This window comes from Monodelphis domestica, chromosome 4 (genome assembly GCF_027887165.1).
Source record: "Monodelphis domestica isolate mMonDom1 chromosome 4, mMonDom1.pri, whole genome shotgun sequence".
NCBI lineage: Eukaryota > Metazoa > Chordata > Mammalia > Didelphimorphia > Didelphidae > Monodelphis > Monodelphis domestica.
The window spans coordinates 144,683,652-144,709,353 of NC_077230.1; the positions used below are offsets into that span (position 1 = coordinate 144,683,652).

The window sequence follows — 25,702 nt, forward strand, 5'->3', positions numbered from 1 at the left end:
TAATAATTCACATCACAAAAAAAAAAACATAGATATTCATCTGGGTGGGGTATAGCGGGAGAGGAAAGGCATGTGTGGGAATTGAGAGTCTAGTTCCTTAAGATCTATAATACAGTGAATTCAAGAAAATTTTTGTTTCAACATGTAATTTCTCATAACACAAATCCAGTCTGGTAGGGGAAAAAAAAGCATTAGTCCTAAAGTCAAGGGATCTTGGTCTCTGGCTGCCTCTGACACTGACAATGGCCTTTGATAAATTACTAGGCTTCTCTGGATTCCAATGAGTTACTTTATCTTGACTTCTACCTACCTCAAAGCATTAAAAGAATTGATGGAATGAGATAAGCTATTTCCTTTGCAGTTCATGAAAAAAAAGGTATTATTTATCTTCAAGATATTACTTAAATTATTTTAGTGTCAACCTAAGACCCCTGGAGTATATAAATAACTCACATGCAAATAATCCATAAAGCAAATAGTTGACTATATAACTTCTTAAAACATTTAACACATAAATCAAATTATAAGGATTTAAGTTCTTTTCATTTGGCAGGAAACACCATTACCAAGAATATTGTTATTGGAGCCAATGTAATATTCCTCTGAGCAATGATGTACATGAAGCAGCGATCCAACTAAGACATATATGATAACTAATGATACAGCCTTTATTTGAAGATCTTTGATGAGGGCAGACTAGACCACCTCTTGGAGCCATCCATTCCAGTTCAGTAGCACTAGATTATGGAAAATTTTTCATGAAATTAAGTCTAAATTTGCTTCTTTACAAATTCCATCCTTTATTCTGGTTTACACTTTGGGTCAAATAAGACAAGACTGAGTCTACCTCTGTAGGATAGTCATTCAAATACTTAAAAGCAGCTATTGTGTCACCTGAGTGCCCTTCTGAATGATAAATATCTCCAGGTCCTTTAAATGGTCTTAACATGACACGGGGTCATGATCTATCACTATCCTGCCTGTTGTCTTTTGAATAATCTGTAGATATCACTGCCCTTTTTCAACTTCAGTGCCAGGAGGGAGCACGACATTGCAAAAGAGGTTATATTATATTTATATATATATATATATATAAATTTAAGAATATGGTTGTTCAGGCATTTTTCAATTGAGCTTGATTCTTCATGTCCCCATTTGGGATTTTCTTGGCCCCGAAATGGAATGGTTTTCTACTTCTTTTTATTTTATAGATAATGAAATTGAGGCTAACAGGTTAAATGGCATGTCCAGAGTCATATAGCTAGTAAGGGTCTGGGGCAAATTTGAGCTCAGAGAACCGAGTCTTTCTAATTCCAAGCTCAGTGCTTTATCTTCTGGGCCACCTACTTACTGTGTTTAGTAATATGCATTGTTGGGGCTTGAAGGATAGGTATGGTCTTCAGAGGGGAAGAGACAGAGACAGGGACAGAAAAAGAGACAGCAAGAGAGGGAAGAGGGGACAAACACCATTAGAGCTATGATGCAGTGAGATTGTCCCACTGGAAAGAACTATCTGTTACATTGTAAGGTCCTTGAGATTTGGGACTATCTTTTGCATCTGTTAGTATCCCCAACAATTAGCATAGTATCTGGTACATAGTAGTAGCTTAATAAATGTTTATTTATTGATCATGAACTTACAAAGGAACTCAGCAAGAAACTGAGGACATGGTACAATCACATGAAAAATGAAATAGTAATATGAGAAAAATACCAAATCAATTCAGAAAAAAACTGAAAGAAAGAATAAGCACTGGGGGATTTCAGGCCAGGAAACAATCAATATAGGATAGAGTATGGTGGGAAACAAATTCCTGGAGGAAGAAATTCATTTACATTTTAGAAGTAGAAGATATTTTAGATAAGTGGAGGAAAGGAGAGGAAGACATTTTAGGAAGAAGATATATGTTAGGAAATCATTGGACTATTTAAAAAATCCTTTCCGACTCTTTTAACCTTTTATCTTATAACTTCCTTCCCATTCTCATCCAAATTCCTAGAAAAAAAGTTTTCTATAGTACAGCTCCACTTCAACTCCTCTTCCTCCCTCATCAGCTCCCTGAAATCTGGCTTCTAACTTCATCAAGCAATTGAAACTGATTTCTCCCAAGTCACCAGGAATCTCAATGACGTTATGATGTTTTCTGAATTCCTGATCCTTTCAACATTTCTGCTGCATTTAACACTAGAGATCACCTTTTCCACCCTCTCTTCTTGGATTCTCTCTCTTCTCTGAATTTTTGTAATATCTGCCTTTTGGTTCCCATGTCTGTCTGACCATTTCTCAGGCTTCTTTGTAGGTTTATTATCCATATCATGCCTCCTAACTACAGGGGTTCCCCAAAGTTCTTCTAGGTCTTCATCCTTATTCAAGTGGCATACATACACACACACACACACATTCAATTCCCACATATTCAATCTTAGTATCTCCCTTTCAGTCCTGCAACTTAATTGCCTGTTGAGTAGGTCGAACTGTATGATCCAAAATCACCTCAGAAAGAGAAGTCATTATCTTTTTGACAATCCCATCCACCCTCCTAACACTCCTATTCTGTCATGTCAAAGGCACCATTTTTCCAATCACCCAGGTACATAACTTCATTATCTTCAACAACTAAATAACTATCACCCCACGTAAACAGTAAATTAGTGAATCTTACCATTTCTATCTCCAAAACATCTCTCAGATCAGAACCTTCTTTTATAATGGCTATTACCTCAGTTAAAACCCTTTTCACCTCTTGCCCAAATTACAATAACTTCCTAATTGGTCTTCCTGCTTCAAGTCTCTCCCCATTCCAATCTATCCTTCACACAGTTGTCAACATGATTTTCCTGACTTGAGCTGATCATTTCAGCCCTTATTCAATAAACTGTAATGGGTTCCTATTGCCTCTACAATAAAATATAAATTCCTCTATTTAGTTTTTAAAGCCTTTTTCAACCTGGCCCCAATTTATCTTTCTAGACATATACATTACTACCGTGCCAGCACTTTAGATTTCAACATAAATGGACAGCATGCATTCAACAAATTCACCCTTGAGTATCTCCTATTTCTATGTCTTTCTACAGGACATTTTTTATGCCTAGAATATACTTCCTCCACACCTCCGTTTATAAAAAAGCCTTTTTTTTTTTTTAAATGTAACCTAAATACACCCTTTTGCACCACACATAACCTAATTCCAACTGCTAATTAGTACCCTCTACCTCTAATTAACTTGTATTTATTTTATACATGCTGATATGGGGCACAGGATTGCAAACAAGCATTTGTTAAGCATCTACTATATGCCAGGCAATATGCTAAGTATTTTATAAATAATATCTCACTTGATCCTTACAACAACCTTAAGACATTGGTGCTCCCCAGTTTATCAATTATTCCCATTTTACAGCTGAGGAAACTGAGGAAAACAATGTGACCCAGGGTCACATAGCCAGTAAGTGTCAGGTTTAAACTTAAGTCTTCTGCTTCCATTTGATATAAATCTGTAATCAGAAAGATCAGAGTATGAATATTTCTACAGATACTTATTAATTGTCAGACCCTGAGAAAATCCCTCCCTGTTTCAGTCTTCATCTTTAAAAACTGTATTTGGCACTTCTGAGGTACCACCTTACACATAGCAGACTGGCCAATACAGCAGAAAATGAAGGTGATAAATGTTGTGGGGGAGGGATGTGGCAAAATAGGGAAACTAATACACTGCTGCTGAAGTTGTGAATTGGTTCTGGAGGGCAATTTGGAACTATGCCCAAAGGGCACTAAAAGACTGTCTGCCCTTTGATTCAGCCATAGCACTGCTGGGTTTGTACCCTAAAAAGATAATAAGGAAAAAGACTTGTACAAGAATATTCATAGCTGCGCTCTTTGTGGTGGCAAAAAATTAGAAAACGAGGGGATGACCTTCAATTGGAGAATGGCTGAACAAATTGTGGTATCTGTTGGTGATGGAATACCATTGAGCTAAAAGGAATAATAAAGTGGAGGAATTCCATGGAGACTGGAACAACCTCCAGGAAGTGATGCAGAGCGAGAGGAGCAGAACCAGGAGAACATTGTACACAGAGACTGATACACTGTGGTCCAATAGAAGGTGATGGACTTCTCTACTAGCAGCAATGCAGTGATCCAGAAAAATTCAGATTAGGAGAAAGAATGCTGTGCACACCCAGAGAAAGAAGTGTGGAAAAGGAAATGCATTAGAAAAATATGTGATCAATCACATAGTGTGATAGAGATATGATTAGGGTTTTGATGTTAAAGGGTCACTGTACTGCAAATATGAATAACACAGAGATGGGTTTTGAACAATGATACATGTATAACCCAATGGAACTGCTTGGATTTGGAAGGAGAAGGAAAGAGCAGGGGGATGGGGATATCATGAATCATGTAACCATGGGAAAATATTCTAAACTAAAAAAGAAAAAATAAAATAGAAAATAAAAACAAAAACAAAAAAAATTAGTTTGGACTTGATGGTTCTAAGGTCACTTTTAGTGAAAATCTAAGATGTTATTCCTAAGGCTAGAAAATTTTTGCAATATTTCAAGTCTTGGTGATGAAGAAAATAATAAAAACTAATCACTTGTATGGAGAACTCTAAAGTTGACAATACTTTTCTCAAGAGTCTTCTGGTAAATAAGTAAGTGATGCAAGCAGCCTCACTTTACAGATGAAGAAACATTAGTTTGAAATCGTTCTGTCTCTCATACACACCCCATTTTCTCCATTCATACAGATATCAACCTAGTTCAAGTCCTCATCTGTCATGTTTTAGCTCTATATTCCACAAAAGATTATATGCTGTCTGTGGCGGAAAACTGACTGTTATTTCCATATACGGGGTTCAGCAAACAATAGGGCTTCAGCAAATGCAGCTAACCAAACTAATAAATTCTATCTGGAAGCATGCTGACTTCAATCATTTGTTTTAAAATCACTTACTTTGTGGAAAAGAGAGTTAGTTCACCTTTAATTCAGAGGCCAGAAACTTCCAACACTTAGCTACCCAGCTTAGCACCAGGTTCAAGGTTATTTGCCTAACAAATATTTAATGAATAAAATTTTATTCAAGTTATGATTATACTTATTAGGTTAGTTTTTTTGAAAACACAATGTGTCAGACACTGTTTTTTTGGCTTACAAGCCAAATGAAACAAGTGCTCAAGATATAAACCTACGGAAAGCTTACTCATGGGGAAAGGCAGGTGTCAACCTGGTACAAGTCTAAGGAATGTACCATATCATGATAATGATTCCTGTCATCTTCAGGGACTAAAAAGTGGTTTGGGATACGTTGCCTGGAAGAAGCAAGTCAATTAACATGCTAAGAGCACTCTGAGTCACTGAGTGTGTGCTGGGAACACTTCATATGGTGTTTTTTCTACATAAACTAATATAATTAGTGTATGAAATATTTATAATGTACCACATAATTAATCTATACTTGAGGCCTATGTTTCATCCATGGCTGATTCCTGGTCGGGGGCTGCTCTTTAACCTTTAGTACTAGGTCAGGCAATTCTTGAGCCTTCGGAGTTTAATCAGTAAGTGCAACAAAGTGGGATGATTCTAAACCCAGAGGCACTGTTGAGGAGCTGCTTCTCTCTCAACTGGACCTACACATGATCTCAGGCTTGTGTCCCTGGGTTTGATCTGATTTGGCCAACAAGGAAGTTGTTCAAATATATACATACACAGACTGCAAGGCTATCTACAACTATGTTCAGGCATAGCCTTGGCATGCCACAAACATACACAAAGTGGCTTAAGGCTTCACCATAATTTTAGACATGAATATTCTGAGATAGGAACACTTCCATCCTGGTAAATAAACTGGATGGCACTCAGAATTGATTATATATATATATATATAATTTAATTTAATTAAAAATCTATATAAATATATATATATATAAATTATATATATATATATAATTTTTTAATGCTGTCTATTCAGAAACAAACATGAAGGTTAGTGAAATTCATTATTTTCTTGAAACAAAAAAGATATGAGTATTAAAACATGAGAGTGAACATCTCCCAAAGAGCTAATTTTCTATTGCTAGTTATAAAGTATATAAATTTTGGTTTATATAGAGAGAATGTCTACATAATTTAGAAGGAAACATTCTACTGAGGTATTCTATTGTTTGATTCAAGACACTGGCTTTTTTTTTTTTAAGACCATTACTTTCTGCCTTAAAATCAATACTGTGTATTGGCTACAAGGCAAAAGAATGATAAGGGCTAGACAATGGGTGACTTACCATGGTCACACAACTAGGAAGTGTCTGATCAGGGCCAGATATTGATTGGTTTTTAATATGGATTGACTAAATCAGTGAAAGAAAGTTTTAAAATAAATTTGAATGAAAGAGTGTTGACATTGAAGTAAGAGAACTTGGAACCAAATCCAGTATCTGACACTCTATACCTATGTGACCTTGGGCAAGTCACAGCTTCCTCAAGGCTAAGTTTTTTCATCTGTAAAATGTAGAGGTTGGTGTGAGGATTCTCTGACATCCTTTCCCATACTTGATCTAATATCCTATTAGAAACCTACAAATAGATATAGGGCTAGAATCTTTATTGGCCTTTCCATTTTTGTTCTTTTTGATTAAGAGAGAAATGACTAGGAATATATCATATAATTATTTCAAATACTGATTTTTCCCTTAGTTTGCCACCTATCTCCCCAAACACTTATGTTCCAAATTTGAGATGGTTTAGTTTTTCAAATTTCCAAATGAAAATTCAATGCTAGTAGTAATCAGTGTTAGAGTTATATTATTTTATATATGCATCTTCTGGTGAACTGCTTAGATTTTCCAAAATCTTGTTAAATATGCTTCATGTACATTTTGAGATAATCTTAGGCCTTCTTGGGAACTTTTTGTTCACGCTAATTGTCCTGAATTATACTTTTAAAAATCTAGCAGTTTTCAGGATTTTACCACTTCTTAGGAGTCAGTAGTAAAGCAAGATTCTCCCAAGAACACTTTGACAGTCCTTGAAAAACTGAAACTGTCACAAAACCTGAGCAGCTGGCAACTCTGCCACCATGAAGTATCCATATGGAAGACCGAAATGTGTCAAACTACCCAAAACAATTTTGGATAGTGTAGAATATAGAATAAATAATTCAGTATCGTCAACACTTTCAACAGCAGGTAGTAGATACGCTACCTGCCTCTATAATGTGCCAGAATGTAACATATGAAGGAGGAAAAAGAGAGAGAGGGAGACAGAGAGAGGGAGAGAGAGAGGGGAAAGAGAGAAAATATTATAGGAGTAGAAGAGTGTGAGTTAATATAAGTATACTTGAAACTAGTGTCAAGTAGAATCTATTGCTATATGTACTTCTGTCTATAAGTACCTCATCTATTTAAAAGTAAACATTTAGAACAATTACCAAAGTATAGCTGAAACCAATATAAAGTATTTTGAAAGTAAACTAGCTATAAATATATTGTTACACATTTAGTGAAAAAAAAAAAGGTACATCAGCCTAATATTATAGTTGAAATTGTCCATGCAAAAGAAAAGGCAGGAAATTCAAAATTATGGTTCCCTCAGTAACCATAATTGTGTCCTCTTGCATATATGAGTATTTTGTATTACTGTAATGATGATACATTTCAGCCTTAATATCAGTTTATGCAATATGACTGAATTAGGATTCCTGTGGGGACCATAAGTTCAAATTTCTAGATTTTTGTGAATGTAAAAATCTCAGCTATAAAAGTGCATTAAGATAAGGTGCATTTATATGCATTGCATTGCATTTCCTTACTTTTTAAAGAATAATAAAAGTAAATGGTTAAATGTTACTAAAAGAGTAATGATTAGATTTTTCCCTTTGTTTTTGAGGTACATTTTATATATGAAAACTTTTTTCCCTGTCACATTTTAAAAGTTACTTTAGGAAACTGAAGTTATAAAAAAATTCCCCATTCAAGAATAACCAACATGTAAGAAAATGTAAATATATTTGCCTTTAATCCTCCTGTCCTTTAAAACTGGCCCTTGACTTGATTTGTAACCAATCATTCTGATTCTCTCACCGTATCTTTCCTACAACTCCCCTAAAGAAAATACTCTCCCTAAATAAGTCTCTTAAGTTTTGGAGGAATAGCAGAAAGCAAGTATTTGCTCTCAGCACTTCTTTCTTGAGAATGTAACATGATAGAATCAGCTATGGCCAAAGGACCTAATATTAATATCAATAAATATTTTTGAGCATCTACTATGTATAAGGCACTAAAGGAAAAATGTAAAAACTAAAACCTTTGCCTTTTAGAACTACCATACAATACTGTATGTCTAAAAGGCAGAGATTTTAAATTTGTTCAATAGCTTTCTAGATCTCACATATTTTAGATATTTGTTTGTGGCTATATATTCAGACATATTACATGCTATTACATTCATTTGCAATTGATATTATGTCAGTAAAACAGGTGAGTTATTATCCCTGCAATTATTTGTGCACCAAATCAGGACACCAGCATCAAATAAAAACAGCACCTATTCAAAATTCCCAAACAGACCTCCCAAGATATCCGTGGCTAGAGGCAGTTAGGTAGCACAGCGGATATGCAGTCAGGTCTGGAGATGGGATATGCTCAGTTTAAATCAAGAATCAGACACTTCCTTAATTGGGCAAGTCACTTCAACCCAATTACCTAGTTCTTCCCACTCTTAGGTCTTAGAATGACAGAAGGTAAGGGTTTAAAAAAGCAAGCAAATAAATATCTACTGTTGTAACATGTTGATGCATAAGATACAACCTATCTGCATTGTGAAAACAGGACACTCGAAGATACAGGAGACCAATGATACAATAGTAGCAGTTGCTTATCGTTAGAACATGCTGGGTCCTCAGAAAGCACTTTCACGTGTTATCTCATCTGAGCCCCTCAGTGAGAATATGAGGAAGAGATGATGAGAAGAGGCTCAGAGAGGTTAAGTGATTTCCTTCCAATCATCCAACTATTTAGGGGTAAAAATGAGGCTAGACCCTTCTAACTTGACATGCTTTTGCCCCACATACACAAACACACGTAATAATGAGAAAAATCCCGGATTTATTCCTGAATAAGTTATTCAAGGAGTAAGTTATGAAAAATCATTAATAAAATGATGCATCTAAAGTTATCTCACTATACATTCTATTTATGCAACACCAACTTTAATTTAAGCTGTATTGATGGACTCTCATTTCACATGCTGCAGTCATGCTAAGTCTCTAAGTACAACACCTATTGCATCCAGACTTCAAAGGGAACAGAAAATAAGCTTACTGTGAAATGGAAAGTGGCTCTCTTTGCTTGCAGGAACATAACCTTGTAATAAAAAGTAAGTCTTGCCCATGTGTTCAAGGCCAAGAGAAACATGATTAGATCTAACAGACGTCCAGCAGCAAACTTAACAATGTATTCTCATTCCTTTTACTTTCCATAGGAATCTGCATCTTAGGGGGGAAATTAATTCATATTTTTTCAAAGGATTCAAAGGAAAAATTTGTTATTGTCTGAGAAAGAGAGAGAATATGAGAGAGAGAGAGAGAGAGAGAGAGAGAGAGAGAGAGAGAGAGAGAGAGAGAGAGAATGCAAGGGGGGGGGGAAGGGAAGGGGAAAGGAGAGACCTGATATAGTGGATAAAGTATTAGACTTGGAATCAGGAAGTCCTGAGTTTGAGTCCAGAATCAATTATTTATTAGCTGTGCTATTCTAAGCAATGTACTTAATCTTATAGTCTCAATTTCCTTATCTATAAAAGGGGGATAAGGATAGCATTCTACTTCACACATTTTTTCCTAATGACCAAATGAGAGAATACTTGCAAAGTTTTTTGCAAACTTTCAAGTGCTATACAAATGCTGCTTATTGTTACTATTATTATTATGATTATTACATACAAATCACTTGTTTTTAAGAAAATCCAGCATACAAAAATGCAGGGTTAAATAAAAGCTAAACTATCTTTCTTTTAGAATTAGAAATTAATTCAGCAGCACCTATATTCTCCCATACTTCATTCCACACTCCAATTCACACAAGAGACACACATTTAGAACTGAGCACAGTATTCTAGATTGCTCCAATTCAAACAGTAGCAGACTCAAAGTATTCTTCACTAGACACTGTATTTCTTTCTATTTAATGTGGTGCCATCAAAATGCTGACTCATCTGAAGCTGCAGTCCACTAAAACAGCTAACTTGTTTCTTTCCTCAAGTATGGCTAACTTTCCCCTTTAAAAATTCCATAATGCAAGAGTCAGGATGGCATGGTGTACTCAATTCACATTTAATGACTGTCAGCTTAAGGACATAATGAATATATACTAATATAAACTGAACAGAATATAATATAAGCTACTGTTACCTAACATTGTTTAAGTCTTGGTGATTACATTTTAATGGTCTAACTGAGTTTTGGAATGCTGGTAGATTCAAGAACTTCCTGATTCACTGCTGGGTATTGGAGGGACTATTGTCTTATTTATGTTTTCTTCAAACAAAATGTTAATTGCACACAATGTCGCAGTTTCTTCTTCTGGAAGTTCTAAACTGTACGCCTGTAAACATATTCATTCTAGATCTTCAAAGGATACTCATTTTCCAGAGATATCGTGGATGATAGAGTCTGTGCTTTTTAGGAGCCAATTGCAAAGAACACTTTGCCAATCAAACTTGGAAACACAGTGTGTGATGTTCCAATTTTCTTAAACTCTGGACCACTAGCCCCTGTATCATCTGGGAATAATTTTACATCTTAAATCTCTTGTATCTGAGCTGTGAGGGGAAAAAAACCTCTGAGATTATTTTTAGTTGCCATCATCTTTACATGTCATATGACCTGTTTGAAGTCCCTTGCATTTAGTAAGAATACGTGGTATCAGTGAATGAAATATAGTTTGGCTCAAATATTTTAGTAAACTTGTTTGTTTGTAATTCCATATTTTTAGAAACTACAGACCCTGATTTCTTTTCCAGATCACAATGCTCCTAATTCAAGCCTTGACACCATCCTCCTCCAGATTCTTTTCCCTCCAACTAATGGGATGGAGGGTAGAGCACCAAAATTCTCCCAAATCCTCTCATTACAAAGAGCAAAAATAAAACTTCCAGCTCAATCCACTTTTGCATCAGCAGCTCTAACTGGTTTTAACTCCATAGAACAAGATATCCCTAGAAATCTCTCTCCCTGCCCCCATTTCTAGCTTCCTTTTGTGTTCTGTCTCTTTCCATTAGACCATAAGTTCTGTGAGGACTGAGCCTGTTTCCTTTCATTAACTGTATTCCCATCACTTGCCAAACTGCCTGGCACACAGTAGGCATTTAATAAATGTTTATTAGATCAGCTTAGCTCTAGGAATAGTAGACTAATCAACACTAATATTCCTGGAATGGGCTTTGAAACTGCCCTATGACCTTATTCAGCATGCCAATTATTTTTTTAACTCTTATCTTTTGTCGTAGAATGAATACTAAATATCAATATCAAAGCAGAAGAGTGGTAAGGGCCAGGCAATTGGAATTAAGTGACTAACCCAGGGTCACAGAGTGAGGAAGTATCCGAGGCCACATTTGAATCCTGGACTCTTCCATTTCTAGACCTGGCTTTCTATCCACTAAGCCACCTATCTGTTCCTCCCAGTAACTTCTCATACTAAATCATCCTTCCCTGGTCACCATTCTCTTATTGTCTTCCCCTATTAAGCTCCTTGGGGGAATATGTTATTATGCTTTTTCTATTTGTATTTCAAGTGCTTATCAAGTGCCTGGCATATATTAAGCACTTAATAAATGTTTTTTTTTTCTTCTATTCATTTCATCAGTACATGGAGATAATGGTTGAACCCATTTCTCTATAGTAAAGGAGACAGGCCAAAAAAAAAAAAAAGCCAATTAGTCTATATTTGTATTCTTTATTAGATTCAGCATGCCTATAGAGTAAGTACAGAGTTTGTTTGACAAATTAGGAAGAACTAAACAATGGTTTCTTAAAAAATGCATACCTGGGTAGTCACATTGCCTTTAGGAAATGAGGATAAGATTAAGGATGACTAAGCAAAAGGAAATAATGCAATAGTATATTCTATATGTATTCAGATTCTATATTGGGAATATGCAAAGTGAACAATTAATAAGTAAAATCTAGCATCACATTCACTTGGATTAAAATATTCTTCTTTTCTCTTCCCATGGCATTGTACTATCGTACCTTTCTAACAATTTCTCTTCTGTATCTTCCACAGTCAAGACTTAAAACAGAAAGGATATTTGAGGTCATTTAGTTCAACTTTCTACATGCAAGACTCTCCTCTAGAAAATCCTTGTTCAGTAGTTATCCGGCATCTGTTTCCCTTCACTTCCTCATGTCATTGCCATCTGCTTTGTTTAAAAAAATTTTTTTTCTCCCACTCCCCAAATTTAAGTTGTTTAAATCTTTTTTTTCTGGCACTCTGGCTTTCTCCCTATATGACCCTACACTGAAGAGTTCATCCATTCTTATGGTCCCAACTGCTTCTCTATGTTGGAATAATTTCCCTGGAATAGGACAACAGGTATTATCAAGCAAAACAAGATCATTTATTAAGTGCCTACTATGTGCCAGATACTCTGCTAAGTAAGCACTGGGAATGCAAAAAGAGGCAAAAGACAGTCCCTACTGTCAAGGAGTTTACAATCTAATGGGGATGACAAGCAAACAAATATATGCAAAGCAAGGATAAATGAAAAATAATTAACACAGGGGACAACTAAATGAAGAGGAGTTGGGAAAGGCTTCCTGAAGAAGATGGGATTTTAGTTGGGGCTTGAAGTCAGGAAGTCTGAGTAGAGGAAGAAGACAGCATTCCAGGCACAGGAGAGAGAAAATTCCCAGAACCAAAAGATGGTGCATTTTGTTTGCAGAACAACCAGAAGGCCAGTGTCACTGTACTAAAGAATCCATGTCAGGGAGTCAGGTATAAGAAGGTTGGAAAAAGAAGAAGAGCAGGGTGGATTATAAAGAGCTTTTAATGCGAAACAGAGCATTTTGTATTTGCTCCTAGAGACAATAGGAAGTTGCTGAAATTTCCTTATGTGGGGGGGTGGGGGGGGGAGAGTTGTCATGACTGAATCTGTACTTTAGGAAAACCATGTAGTGGCTGAATGGCAGATAGATTGGACTGAGGAGAGGCTTGAGGTAGGGAAACCCACCAGTGGGCTATTACAATAATCCAGGTGTCAGACAAAAGAAAGGGGCATATTTGAGAGATGTCACAAAGGTAGGGTTTTGGAAGAAAGGCAATACATTCCAATTTGAATTTAGACTGAGTTTAAGACGACCACCAGATGTGCAGTTCAAGATGTCTGAAAGGCAGGTTGTTTAAAATGCAAGATTGCAAGTCAGTAGAGAGACTGGGGCACAAAAGGTAGATCAGAAAATCATCAGCCTAGAGAAAATAATGAAAATCATGAGGCTGATGATATCAACAAGTAAAAAAGCGGAGAGAGAAGAGAACAGACTCAGGACAGTTCTAAGGGACATCCATGGTTAAAGGGTGTGATCTGGGAGAAGATCCAGCTAAGGAGACAGAGAAGGAGTGATCTGATAGGTAGTAGAAGAGCCAGGAGAGAGTGGTGTCCCCACAACATAAAGAGGAGACAATGTCAAGTAGGAGAGCAACCATAACATTAAAAGCTGCAGAAAGGTCAAGGAGAATGAGGATTGAGAAAAGACCAAATGGTTTTGGTGACTAAAAGATCATTAGTAACTTTGGAGACAGCATTTCAGTGGAATGATGGGAAGCATGTTTGTAAAGGGTTAAGAAGAAAGTGAAAGGGGATCAAGTGAAGGTTCTTAATGTAAATAGAATTTCCAAGGATTTTAGCTACAAAGGGTTGAAGAAATATAGGGCAATGGTGAGTGGGAATAGGGAATTAAATTTTTTGGTCTTGGGACCCTTTTGCATTCTTGAAAATTAAAAGATTCTCTAAAGAATTTACGTTCATGTGGATTATCACTATTGATATTTACCCTACTAGCAATTAAAATATCTTAATAGTATTAGTAAATTGTTTTGGCCTTGTAGACCCCTACCTCTTATAGACCCTAAAGAGGGTCTCTGGACAGTACTTTGCGAGCCATATAAGAAGATTCCTTTAGCCAAAAAGGTCAGCACCTTCCCTGTAACTTATACTCTTACAAAGGTTTAGTCCAGAGCATCTACAAGTCAAACAACTTTTCCTTAAGGTCATAGTCAATACTTGTCACGTGCTTCAGTCCAGATTTTCCTTGACTTCAAGGCCACCTAGCTATCTCTTATGGCTCTCTATGCAGATGAATCACGAACATGTATCTCTAATCCCATCATATGGTCTTTGTGAAGAGGCATGATAACCTCAACAGGTTCCTGGATTTAGAGTTATTAAGACTTAATTCTAAATGTAACATGTACTAATTTTGTAGCCCCCAGTAAATCACTTAATTACCTACAGGACCTATATCAAGAGGTTATAATATGGAGATGTTTGTAAAGCACTTTGGAAACCTTTAAGTACAGGTATCCCTTCTGTACTCCAGGGGTTAGAGGCACAGCACCCCCGCAATATAAAAAGTCCATATAAAACTTTTTGGTTTACAATGCTGGGTGGAGCTAAGATGGTGGCAGAGTAGCAGAAACATTCTCCTCCCAACCAACCAATACAAAGTACCTCAAAAGGACAGAAATCAAAACTGGATAAGTAAAGGGGCTCTCCCACAGGATGCACCTTAAAGGTAGGCAGTATTTGGGGATTTCCACCCTATAAGGGGACAAAATTACACTTATAAAAGCCTGACCTGTTCACCTTGCCTCCACACCACCTACCATGCCAGAGTCAGAGTGAGGGTCAGGCAATTTTTGAATTCTCAGGGACTAGCTGAAAGCACCACAGACTTACCCCTGAGGGCAGTGCAAGGCCTTGGCAATGAGACATGGGACACAAGGCTGAAGAGCATGGAGCCTGGACCACGTAGGACTGAGATTGGGTACAAACAAGGCTGGCCACAGCAGAGGTAATGGGGACTGGAAAAATAGGTCCAGAGCAGAACATTTTAATAAAAGCTACACAAAGAACATCATAAATCTACCTAACCTCACTCAGACTTCTGACTGGGAAGGGAAGATACTATCAAGACCAACATGCAGGAACCCCAATCCATTGGTAGCAAAAAGAATAAGCAACAGCAAAAAAACTTTTGACACTGGATAATTTCTTTTTTTTTTTAACCCTTACATTCCATCTTGGAATCAATACTTTGCATTGTAGCAGCAGAGTGGTAAAGGGCTAGGCAATGGGGGTTAAGTGATTTGCCAAGGGTCACACAGCTGGGGAGTGTCTGAGGCCAGATTTGAACCTAGGACCTCCCATCTCTAGGCCTGTCTCTCAATCCACTGAGCTATCCAGCTGCCCCCTGGATAATTTATTTGGAGAAAAAAACAAAATACAGAAGCAACAGTAGAGAGTGACAAACAAGCAAACATATCCAAACTATCCCAAAAAATGGAAATTGGTCAGAAGCTCTCAAAGAATTCAAAAAAGAGTTCAAGAAACAAGTAAGAAAGATAAAAGGAAAATGGGAAGGAAAGTGGGAAAGTAATACAAAAAAGAAAATAACAGCTTAAAATACATAATTACCCACATGGAAAAAGAGGCACAGAAATCAAATGAAGTAAAAGCAAATTGGAAACCAGAATAGACATGCTGAAAGCCAATAAAATCAAGATAGACCAAATTTAAAAGGAAAATCAAATGATCATAGTTGAAAGTCAGACTAGAATTGGGCAAGTAGAAGCTAATGGTATCACAAGATAGCAAGATTTAATAAAGCAAAGTAAAAAAATGGAAAAATAGAAGGAAATATGAAATATCTCATTGAAAAGACAACAGACCTGGAAAATAGGTCCAGGAGAGACAATTTGAAAATCTTTGACTACCTGAAAGCCTGGAACAAAATAAAATCCTTGACATCATATTACAATATATTATCTAAGAAAACTGCCCTAATATTCTTGAATAAGAGGGCAAAATAGAAGTTGAAATAGTCCACTGATCAACCTCTACATTAAATCCTCAAAAGACAACCCCCAGAAATGTAATAGCCAAATTCAAGAGCTTCCAAGCTAAGGAGAAAATATTGCAAGAAGCCAGAAAGAGACAATTCAGATATTAAGGAGACTCAGTCAGGATTACACAGGATCTGGCAGCCTCCATACTAAAGGACCACAAGACTCGGAATATGATATTCAGGAAGGCAAGAGAATTGAGTCTACAATTAAGAATCACCTACCCATCAAAACTAACCAAATGCTTTCAGGGGGAAGTATGAGTAGTTAACAAAACAGAAGATTTCCAAGCATTCCTAAAGACCAGAACTAAATGGAAATTTTGATGTAAAAATACAAAATTCAACCATAAAAAGGCAAACAAGAAATAGGAGAATAAAAAATTTTAAGGTCTTCAGCAAGGTTAAATTTATTATATTCCTATATGGAAAAATATCTGTAACTCTTAAAAATCATCTTCATTATCATAGTAGATAGAATTATTCATAGGCAAAGGTTGGGGTACTAAGTTGTTTAAGATGATATATAAAAATTTTTGGCTACATGTTCTTTTCACAAACTTTAAATTTTTACTTATTTTTTATTTTAAAAAGAAATTGTATATATAATATTGTGTATATTATAGATAAAATGTGTATATTATTAAATACCATACATATATTTTGTGCATTTCTGAATTTCTAAACTGTTTCTGTTTTGTTCACTGGCCTTCCTGCTTTCTACTAAACTTCTAATCTGTGATATATCAAAACACAATGGGGAAAGTCAGAATGTGGGAGAGATATCTGTATGTACTCTGTAAAATACCAGCTATTAGTAAAGAAAGTAGTATCCACTATAACTCTAAATCTAAATTTTGAATGGCCTACAAGATATTCCAATTTGTATGTATGTATATATATATATACGTATGTATCACTTCAAACTTACTAGTCCTAAACTGAATTCAACAATCTTCCCACAAATCTGTTCTTTTTCTCAACTTTCTCTACTATTGTATGCAGCAATAATTTTATCCTAGAAAATTAGACTAGTCCCCCAAAATGCAATTAGGTATATCCTTTTTTTAAACTTATACTCAATGTGTCTACAAGTCCATTCCTCTATCAAGACTGCTACATTTTCTGTTTTCCTGGTCACCACCTTATTCTAGGTGTGTATTATAAAAATGTGTATTAATAAAGTACTATTTTATTGGGTATCTCTGATGATCACTTCCTTTTTTTCTCCATTACCAGCATACCAAATGCCTGTAATACTGCATTAATAATAATATGGTAAATACTAGAGTTCATCTTTATAGAACACTTTATGGTTATAAGAAACTTTATTATATCATCCTCAAATTAACTCTATGAAACAAACTCAAAAATATCAAGTGACTTCACCTAAGGTCACTCAGTTAGTAAGTGGAGAACTAAAACTGTTCTCAAGTTTTGTTTTGTTTTGTTTTTATTCCCAAAGTCATTATTGCCCCATTCAAGATCCTAAACTAAAAAACAAAAACAAAAAACTCCCTATTGTATCAAATAATACTTCTCCACTTCACATAGTTTTCCTGGTTCTATTTCATTCAATTTATCCAAAAGCATTCCTCTGTTTATTAACCAAAACAATTCCTTTCATGTAAATTGGTCTTTAGCCTCTACTTGTCCCCAATACACACACTGCCGCCCTAATAATACTTCCCATTTCTATTCTACATTGTTAGCTTATCATCTACCCAGCTTCTGTTGTTTTGTAACAGACAATCTCATAGACCTTAGATAACCTCATCATCTATGTCTCAGTTTCCTCATCTGTAAAACAAAGGTATTGAACTCCATGGTGACTAAGGTCCCTTTCAGCTCCACATGGAGGAACTTGCAGGAATGCCTTCCCAACTACTCCAAAGCCATGCTGATTAGTCTTTTCTGTGAATTGCTATTTTATAGTCTGCCTTTAATCATATATTATCTTCAGTGGTGATCTCTATTAAACAAGGCAGGAAGGAAGAATATCTCTTAATCCTATTTTTATTCAACTTTTGCTATTGTAGTGATATCACCATTTAATTCATAGTTTTTTTCCACTTGATCTCACAAAAATAATCCTGTATTTTAATGGTCTCTTACCTACAAATGTTCAAAAGGCTAGCATCTAATCTCTATGATTATTATAGAAGGAAATCATTATGTTATTAATAATAAAACCTTATATTTTATAATATTTCATGCATTATGAGGATATTCGATAATCTTCATAGCAACCCCATTAGAAACTGAGGCAGAGATCAACTGATCTGCCCAAGACAACATAACTTAGATCCAAATCCAGGTCATTCTGATTCCATGGTCGGTATTTTTTTCCCATTATATCATGGTGCCAATTCAAAATAGGGGTTTGGGAGCAGCAAGGAGCAACCCACCAATAATAATAGCTAGCATCTATATAACACTATAAGTTTTTCAAAGTGCTGTCATAGATGAGCTCATTTGGTGCCCAGAAAGGCCTTGGGAGGCCCATATTATCCTCATCTTACTGGGGCTATGATTGCTTAAGTGACTCTAAAATCTAATGATGACCTTCGTTTTATATAGCAATTTATAGATTTCAAAGTACTTACATGTGCATTTCCTCATTTAAGCTTCAAAATAACTCTGAGAGGCAGACACTATTATTCATATTTCATCAGAGGAAATCTAGGCACACTGAAGGGGAAATGAATGACTTAATAACTGATCAACACAATGACCCAAAATAATTCCAAAAGATTCATGATGAAAAATATTATCCATCTTCAGAGAGAAAACTGATAGATTCAGAGTATATATTAATATTTATATATATAAATATATTTCCTTTTTTTGGTGAGTTTTTTGTTTTATTTTTGTTTGGTTTCTGTTACATGACTAATGTGGACATTTATTTGACATGACTTCATATATATAATGGATGAGTCATATCTCTACTATTATCTTCTAATTTTAAATCTGGAATTTTAAACTGAAATAAAATTAAATTGAATTTTTCAAAATGTAGAGAGAGTCAAAAGTTGAATGGTTTACCCAGGACCCTGACTTTAAATCTAATGCCTCTTTAACTTCAGGAAGCCAAAATTAACTGGTTTTTTGTTTTTTAAGCACAGCAAATCTCTATGGATATTCATTCAGCTGATTAGGAGAGGAAAAGAAAGTAGCTAATTTACCTCAAGGAGTTAAGTCACCTGGCATGCGTGAACTATATCCCTGGGTGGTGAAAGAATTTGTGATTAATGAACTTGAGGAATCATTGAAAATGGGAGAAATGCCACAGGAATGGAACCAGGCAAATTTGAAATCCTTTAAAATTATTTCTAATTTTAAAAAAATAGGAGATACTTCAAACTACAAGCTATTGACTTTGATGTTGATTCTAAGTAAATTTCCAGTTGGCATGATGTGGAGAGCTGTCCTGGCAGTCAGTAAGTCCAGAAATCAATGCTTGACTCACATACTGGCTATCTAAACCCAGGCAAATTATTTCACCTCTGGATGCCTCAGGCCGCTCTCTTAAGACTCTTAAGCTGCAAAGCAAGTATTAGTCTGTATTGGAAGAGGGAGTATCTTAATAGCTCTTGACAACAAAGGAAAGGAAATAAAATATACACAATAACAGCAAAAATGTACAATATTCAACTGTGAATGATTCAACTATTATCAGCAATGCAAGAATCCAGGATAACTCCAAGAGACAGGAGTGTAATAGAGTTAGGTCAGAGCCAATAGGCTGAAGCAAAATAGATGAAATATGGTTAAGATATAGAGATGCTGAATCAAAGATCACAAAGACTTTGAAGGTTCCTCCCAGAATCATAAAAACTCTGGAGGACTTTCCTAGGATAGAGACCATCTTGGTTCTAGACTGTTAGGTTAAGGAAACCTCAGTGTATAGTGTGGTTTCAGTGTTGGGTTTTCTGTTCTTGTTTTTTAAGGAATGGATATTCCCCTACATTTTGGAGCAACAAAGAAGGAAGGCAGAATGGGAATAGTGAGACATCGCTTAGGGCACACATTGCAAACGTGTAAGCTCCTCTCTCTATATCAAGGAGGAAAGCTCAGTGTATTTCATCAATTAGTCTATAGGACTGAAATTGGTTATAATCAATCATTGAAGTTCAGTTGCCTTTTTGGGTTCTTCTCATTTATATGGTTTTATTCAGTGTGCATACAGCTCTTCTGATGGTTTTGACTTTACTCTGCATTGGCTTATACTAACCTTCCAATTTTCTCTGAAGTCCTCAGACTTGTCATTTCCTACAAAACAACAGTCCGCCATTTCATTTCTACACGACAATTTGTTCAGCCATTCCCCAACGAACAGGCCTTTCTTTTTTCTTTCTTTCCCTGCCCTCTTTGGCGTATATGTCCCCAATAGTGGGCCTACTGGGTCAAAGGGAGGGGAAACTTAATAACTTTCTATGAAGCAATTTAATTAAACGTTCATATTATACTCAAACTTTATTCTCTAAGTCTTGCAGCAGTTTCTATCCAAAACAAAACTAAAACAAAAGCACAATATGACATGATAATGTGTTTGTTTTTTCCCTAATAATTTTATGTGTGTTATACCCTTCCAATAGGATATAAGCTCCTGAAGACACAGTCATATTTAATATCTCCTGTAATGCCTATGGTACAATTTCCCCCAAATAAATACTTATTGTTTGATATCAAAACTGTATTTGCTATATGGAAATGGAAATAATTTATTAAGTATCTTTAAAATACATTGGCCAATTTATGACTTTTGACCTAGTAAGAAACTTTCAGCTTTCTCTTTAAAGAACAGATAATCAGATGGTCACAATGTAGCTGACTTCAGTTTTATGACTTTATGTTCACAAAGAAAAAGATGAACTCAAAGTATTCTAAAGCACGGAGACAGCTATATCTGAACCAGTTAGTTAATCATCAGCATTTCTTTCAAACAATCTACCCCTGTACATACCCTCAGAAGCACACATGCATGCAGGCACATACACAGAGGCATCTTACCAGATTGGGGAAATGATAGAGCAACATGTGACCCTCGCCTTAGATTAAAGTATTTGACTATATTTGTTCTTTTAAAAGATGCGGAGAAAAAGCTTAATTCCATAAAAACTTGCTATAAACATTGCCAACTATGTTGATTGGGAAAGGGGAACCTGGATTGAAGAAAAAAAGCATTCAATATCAAACTGTCTCAAATATAGGGGTGGGGGTTATCCCATCTGAATGTACAGAACCAAAGAGAGTAATATTATTTCAAAGTTGGAATGGTTTCAATGTGAGGCAAATGCTTGTGACCACAACATATGGAAGAAAACAGCATGTTACCTGAACACTTCAGAAGAGAAATTTGAAACATTTTATTTGAGAAGCTTCAGCTTACCTATTATGTATCATGATAGGAAAAAATGCTTTTTTCAGTCAGAGGGACTGGGTTTACCTCACAACGCCAGTCTTTGGTCAAGTTTCTAGGCATCAGTTTCCACATCCCTAAAATGAAAACTTGGGAACAGATGATCTCTAAGGCCCCTTACAAATATAAGTCCTGGGTTCCTATGAAGGCATATGAGATAATTTGCTTCCTATTAAATTCAGGAAACATGCATACTGCATCCCCTCGAGTTGCTGAGAGGATTCTTTGAGATGATATTTATAAAGTGCTTTGCAAACCTTAAAGGGCTTTGTATATACCAGCTATTGTTATTATCATATACCTGTGTCATGTCTCCAAACCGTGATATTACTTAAAATTTACTGGATTCTAACAATATTAGGTTTAATCTCCTGTGCTATATACCATGCTTCCACTCAAAAAAAAAAACACCATACATGTAAGTATACTGTTTTTAAAAACACCCAGTTAAAGTATCATCTTCCAGAGGGAGGCTTTCCCTGATCTCTCCAAATGCTAGTGCTCACCCTTCCAAACTGCCTTGGGGTTTACTTTTTATTTGATCTCTTTATATTTATTATTTTTGTATGCCTATATGTATTTGTCCCTCCCCTGTCTGGCATCTGCATTGGAAGATAATTTCCTTGCCAGTAAGGATTGTTTCATTCTTTGTATTTGCTTCCCCATTGCCTAGCCCAGGGCTATATATGGAACACATTCTTAATAAATGCTTTTTGATTAATTGATTGAGAAATGACCATTTTACCAACTTGGATCAATTCCAATATCAGAAATGACAATTTCAGCAAAAAACTTTTATCACAAGTAGTTTGTGTTTAATTTCAAACTTTAATGCATCAAAGTTTTACTTTATATTTGGTAAAGATTTGTTTTATGATATTTATGACTAATAACTTCTGAGTAGTCTAGTGGTAAAAGCACAGAGCTAAGGGACAGGAGGGCCTGGGCCTTGACAGCTACTAACAAGGAGTATGAATACATCCAATGCACTTAACCTCTTTCTGGTTCAGTTTCTTCATCTGGCAAATGCCAGGGAGGAGAAAAAAAGCCTGCCCTATGTGCTTTATATGGTTGTCAGTAGGATCAAATGAGATAACAGATGTGCAAGAGATTTGGGAAAAAATTAAAAGTACGTCAAAAATATTTGGTGTTACTATTATTATCAGACTCATCACCATCAAACTGATTCTCTTCTCCGTCATATTAAGTGATAAACATCTCTCATAACCTTATAAGGGACAAAAGAAAGAAGGAAAAAAAATATAGTAATTGCCCACTCCAGGAATTCTTTATTACTGCTTAAGTATTCCTTGAAGAATAAATATAAAATTCCTCCTAAGGCAAAAGCCTTCAATTCTCAAAAACAAAGAGTTAAGAATTCTCAAAGGAATGGCTATATATTCCTCTTTTTAAGTTTGGGAACTAGCATTATTAACATATGCTAATGAAAGCTCTGCCTTAAAATTATGAATAAAATAAAGCATGTGAAGTTAATAAAAAGAATTCAATTTTCCTTCAAAATATATTCATTTAAAATAATTATTAATGTTGCATTATTTCTTGGAAACAACCAGTACTATTACTTTGAGCATACCTGAATACTGAGGCAAAGGGAGTGGGGGTGGGAAAGGATAAGCCTTAACTAGATTCAGTATGGCACATATTTAACTTAATGTACCTCCATATACTTCCTCACAGTTAAAGAGCTTGGCGCAGGTGTTATTAATAAAAAAAAATCTATTTTAAATAAGGATGCTATTCTACCAGCTTTGAAGCTCACACATACTCTCTAACTTAACCCAGCTTTCGCTCATCTGGTCTTTAAATGACTCCTTTCATGTGGTCAGCCCACGAGCCATACGTACTGCCGCTCAATCACGCCACTGTACATCGCCAGCGTGAGGATGGTCTGCATGATTTGCATTTCCTGTACTGCTTAAGCTTCAATGAGCTCTAAGCACCACATACGAAAGAAAGCACTGCCAAGTAATGCAAAGACTTTAGTCAAACCAGATGAGTCTCTGCTAGAGTCAGGCTACCAATAAAAGGGGAGGAAAACTAAGTCATTGGGATATCCTGTTAAAGGAGGATTATCCTTTAAATCAAGATGTCCTTACATTAAAGAGAGGAATTCCTAAATGTATCTAGCCAAATATGATAGGAAAATTATTTTGAAGGAAGTAATATCTGAAATGCAATGTGAGTAATGTATACAAATACACATATATGTTCATACATACATATGCAAATATACACACATATCTACATGTATATATGTATAAACACACACACATATATACTATATATAAAACTTGTGGCTCAGTCTTCTCAGCTCTTATGACTAGAAAACTCATGGTGGTCCTTTGGATTTTTGCTTCATACCACATCACCAATCTGATTATTTATTGTGACAATAATAGACTTTGATAATATTAAATTTTCTTTCCATTTGTAGTTAAATTAAGTCAATATTAAATTAAATACATTGATTATTTGTTCAATTGTCTTCTAAGACAAACCATGTATTTTAATGAAAAGTGATCAATAAAAGCTGTAGGACAACTATTATATAAATGGCATCATAGTGGGCCAATGAATAAATACTAAAGTGAAAAAAAAAAGAAGTACCAGAAACTAGTCTTGATGAAAAACATAGACAGATGGGGAGACAGACCTATATGATGCCACAAATAGATGAATATCTTGTAAGGATTTCAAACAAATGTTGAAAGATCTAGTCAAAATTTATAAGTTGGTTAAAAAGTACATCTTTTGCTTATAATCACGGTGCTCTATTTGTTCTGTTCACCTGAAAGTCAACCTACAAATTGTTCACAAAATATTTTACCAACATTGACTGAAACATGTAGACTATAATTATATATAAACATATAGGCAATAAAATGTGAAAAAAGGGATGTATTCTCAATTTCATTCTTGGAATTCTTTGTCATTGAGAACCATGACATAATTATGTTTAGGGGAAAAAAATCTAAAAAGAGATGCCATAAACCATTGTTTAATAACTGCTTACAAGATTTTTCTGCTTCTCAAAGACTACAACTTGAAAATATTTTCACTCTTTCTTAAAATCCTGTATTTTACAGCAAAATAATATCAACAATAGTGTACACAATGACAGTCAATAGTAGCCCAAATGTCACCTTTCCCTTCAAGTTACTTCTCTATGTACAAATTACATCTCTCCAGTAGAATGGAAGCTCTTAAAAGATAGAGGTCATCTTGCATTTTTTATGGCACCCTCTCCTCCAACCCCCATGTCTATCACAAAACCTCATACATAATAGGGCTTACTAAGTGTTTGCTGATTGTTACTGAATTAAACTGAATGCTTATTTAGTTGAGTAGCAGATCATGTGACTGCATCCTACCAGCTAATCAGTGCCTATCACATATGTCCTATTTCCTTCTATTGAGCTACATCTTCTTCATATCTTCTAGTTTCATTTATAGCAAGCAACAGTTTGAAGATATTATAAAAAGGAAGCTAATAAGCCACGGGGACTTACTTGGTAAAGATAAGGATCATAGATTTAGAGTTGGAAGGAACCTTAAAGGACATCTAAACAAAGGCTAAGAGTCAGATTAAAGTGATTTGCTCAGGCACCTGCAAAGTAAGTGGAAGAAGCAGAAATCAAACTCACCTCCTCTGATTCTCAATCCACCACTTTTTTTTTATTGCAGCACCCAATTTCTTGCATTATTATATTCAACTTTAAAAATGATATAACATATGTCTATTTTTTTAAACTCTTACTTTATGTCCTAGTAGCAATCCAAAGATAAGGGATAGGCAAACAAGATTAAGTGACTTGCCAATGGACACTAAACTAGGAAGTGTCTGAGGCTAGATTTTGGACTTAGGTCCTCCCACCTCCAAGGCTGGCACACTAATCACTGAGCAACCTAGCTGTCCCATATTTTTTAAAAAGGAAAAAAATTATTATAATTGAAAAGGATTAAATTTGCCAACATGATATGGATATTCCAAATCTTATATTTTCGGGTTCTATGATTTTCAATGTCTGCAAGTTTTCTATATGATTAAGAAAAACTGAAAAGGAAAACATTTTGACTTTTTTACCTCAAATATCTTTGCATTTTATACTGGTTTTCATATTTAAGATGGAAATAATTT

At 35.4% G+C, this 25,702-nt stretch overlaps 1 protein-coding gene across 7 annotated transcripts in view; it reads right to left on the reverse strand.

Annotated features, from left to right (window-relative positions):
• Positions 1-25,702, reverse strand: part of GTDC1 (glycosyltransferase like domain containing 1) — a 437,921-nt gene that overhangs the window by 226,485 nt on the left and 185,734 nt on the right. Inside the window, exon 1 of one of the 7 annotated variants that reach the window (XM_016433623.2) lies at positions 18,725-18,786. The exons of the other annotated variants lie outside the window; for them this stretch is intronic. Coding sequence (XP_016289109.2) covers positions 18,725-18,732 — 8 coding nt within the window. The 5' untranslated portion in view covers positions 18,733-18,786. Of the gene's footprint in view, positions 1-18,724; positions 18,787-25,702 lie in introns of those variants that run through there. 7 annotated transcript variants of the gene reach the window in all.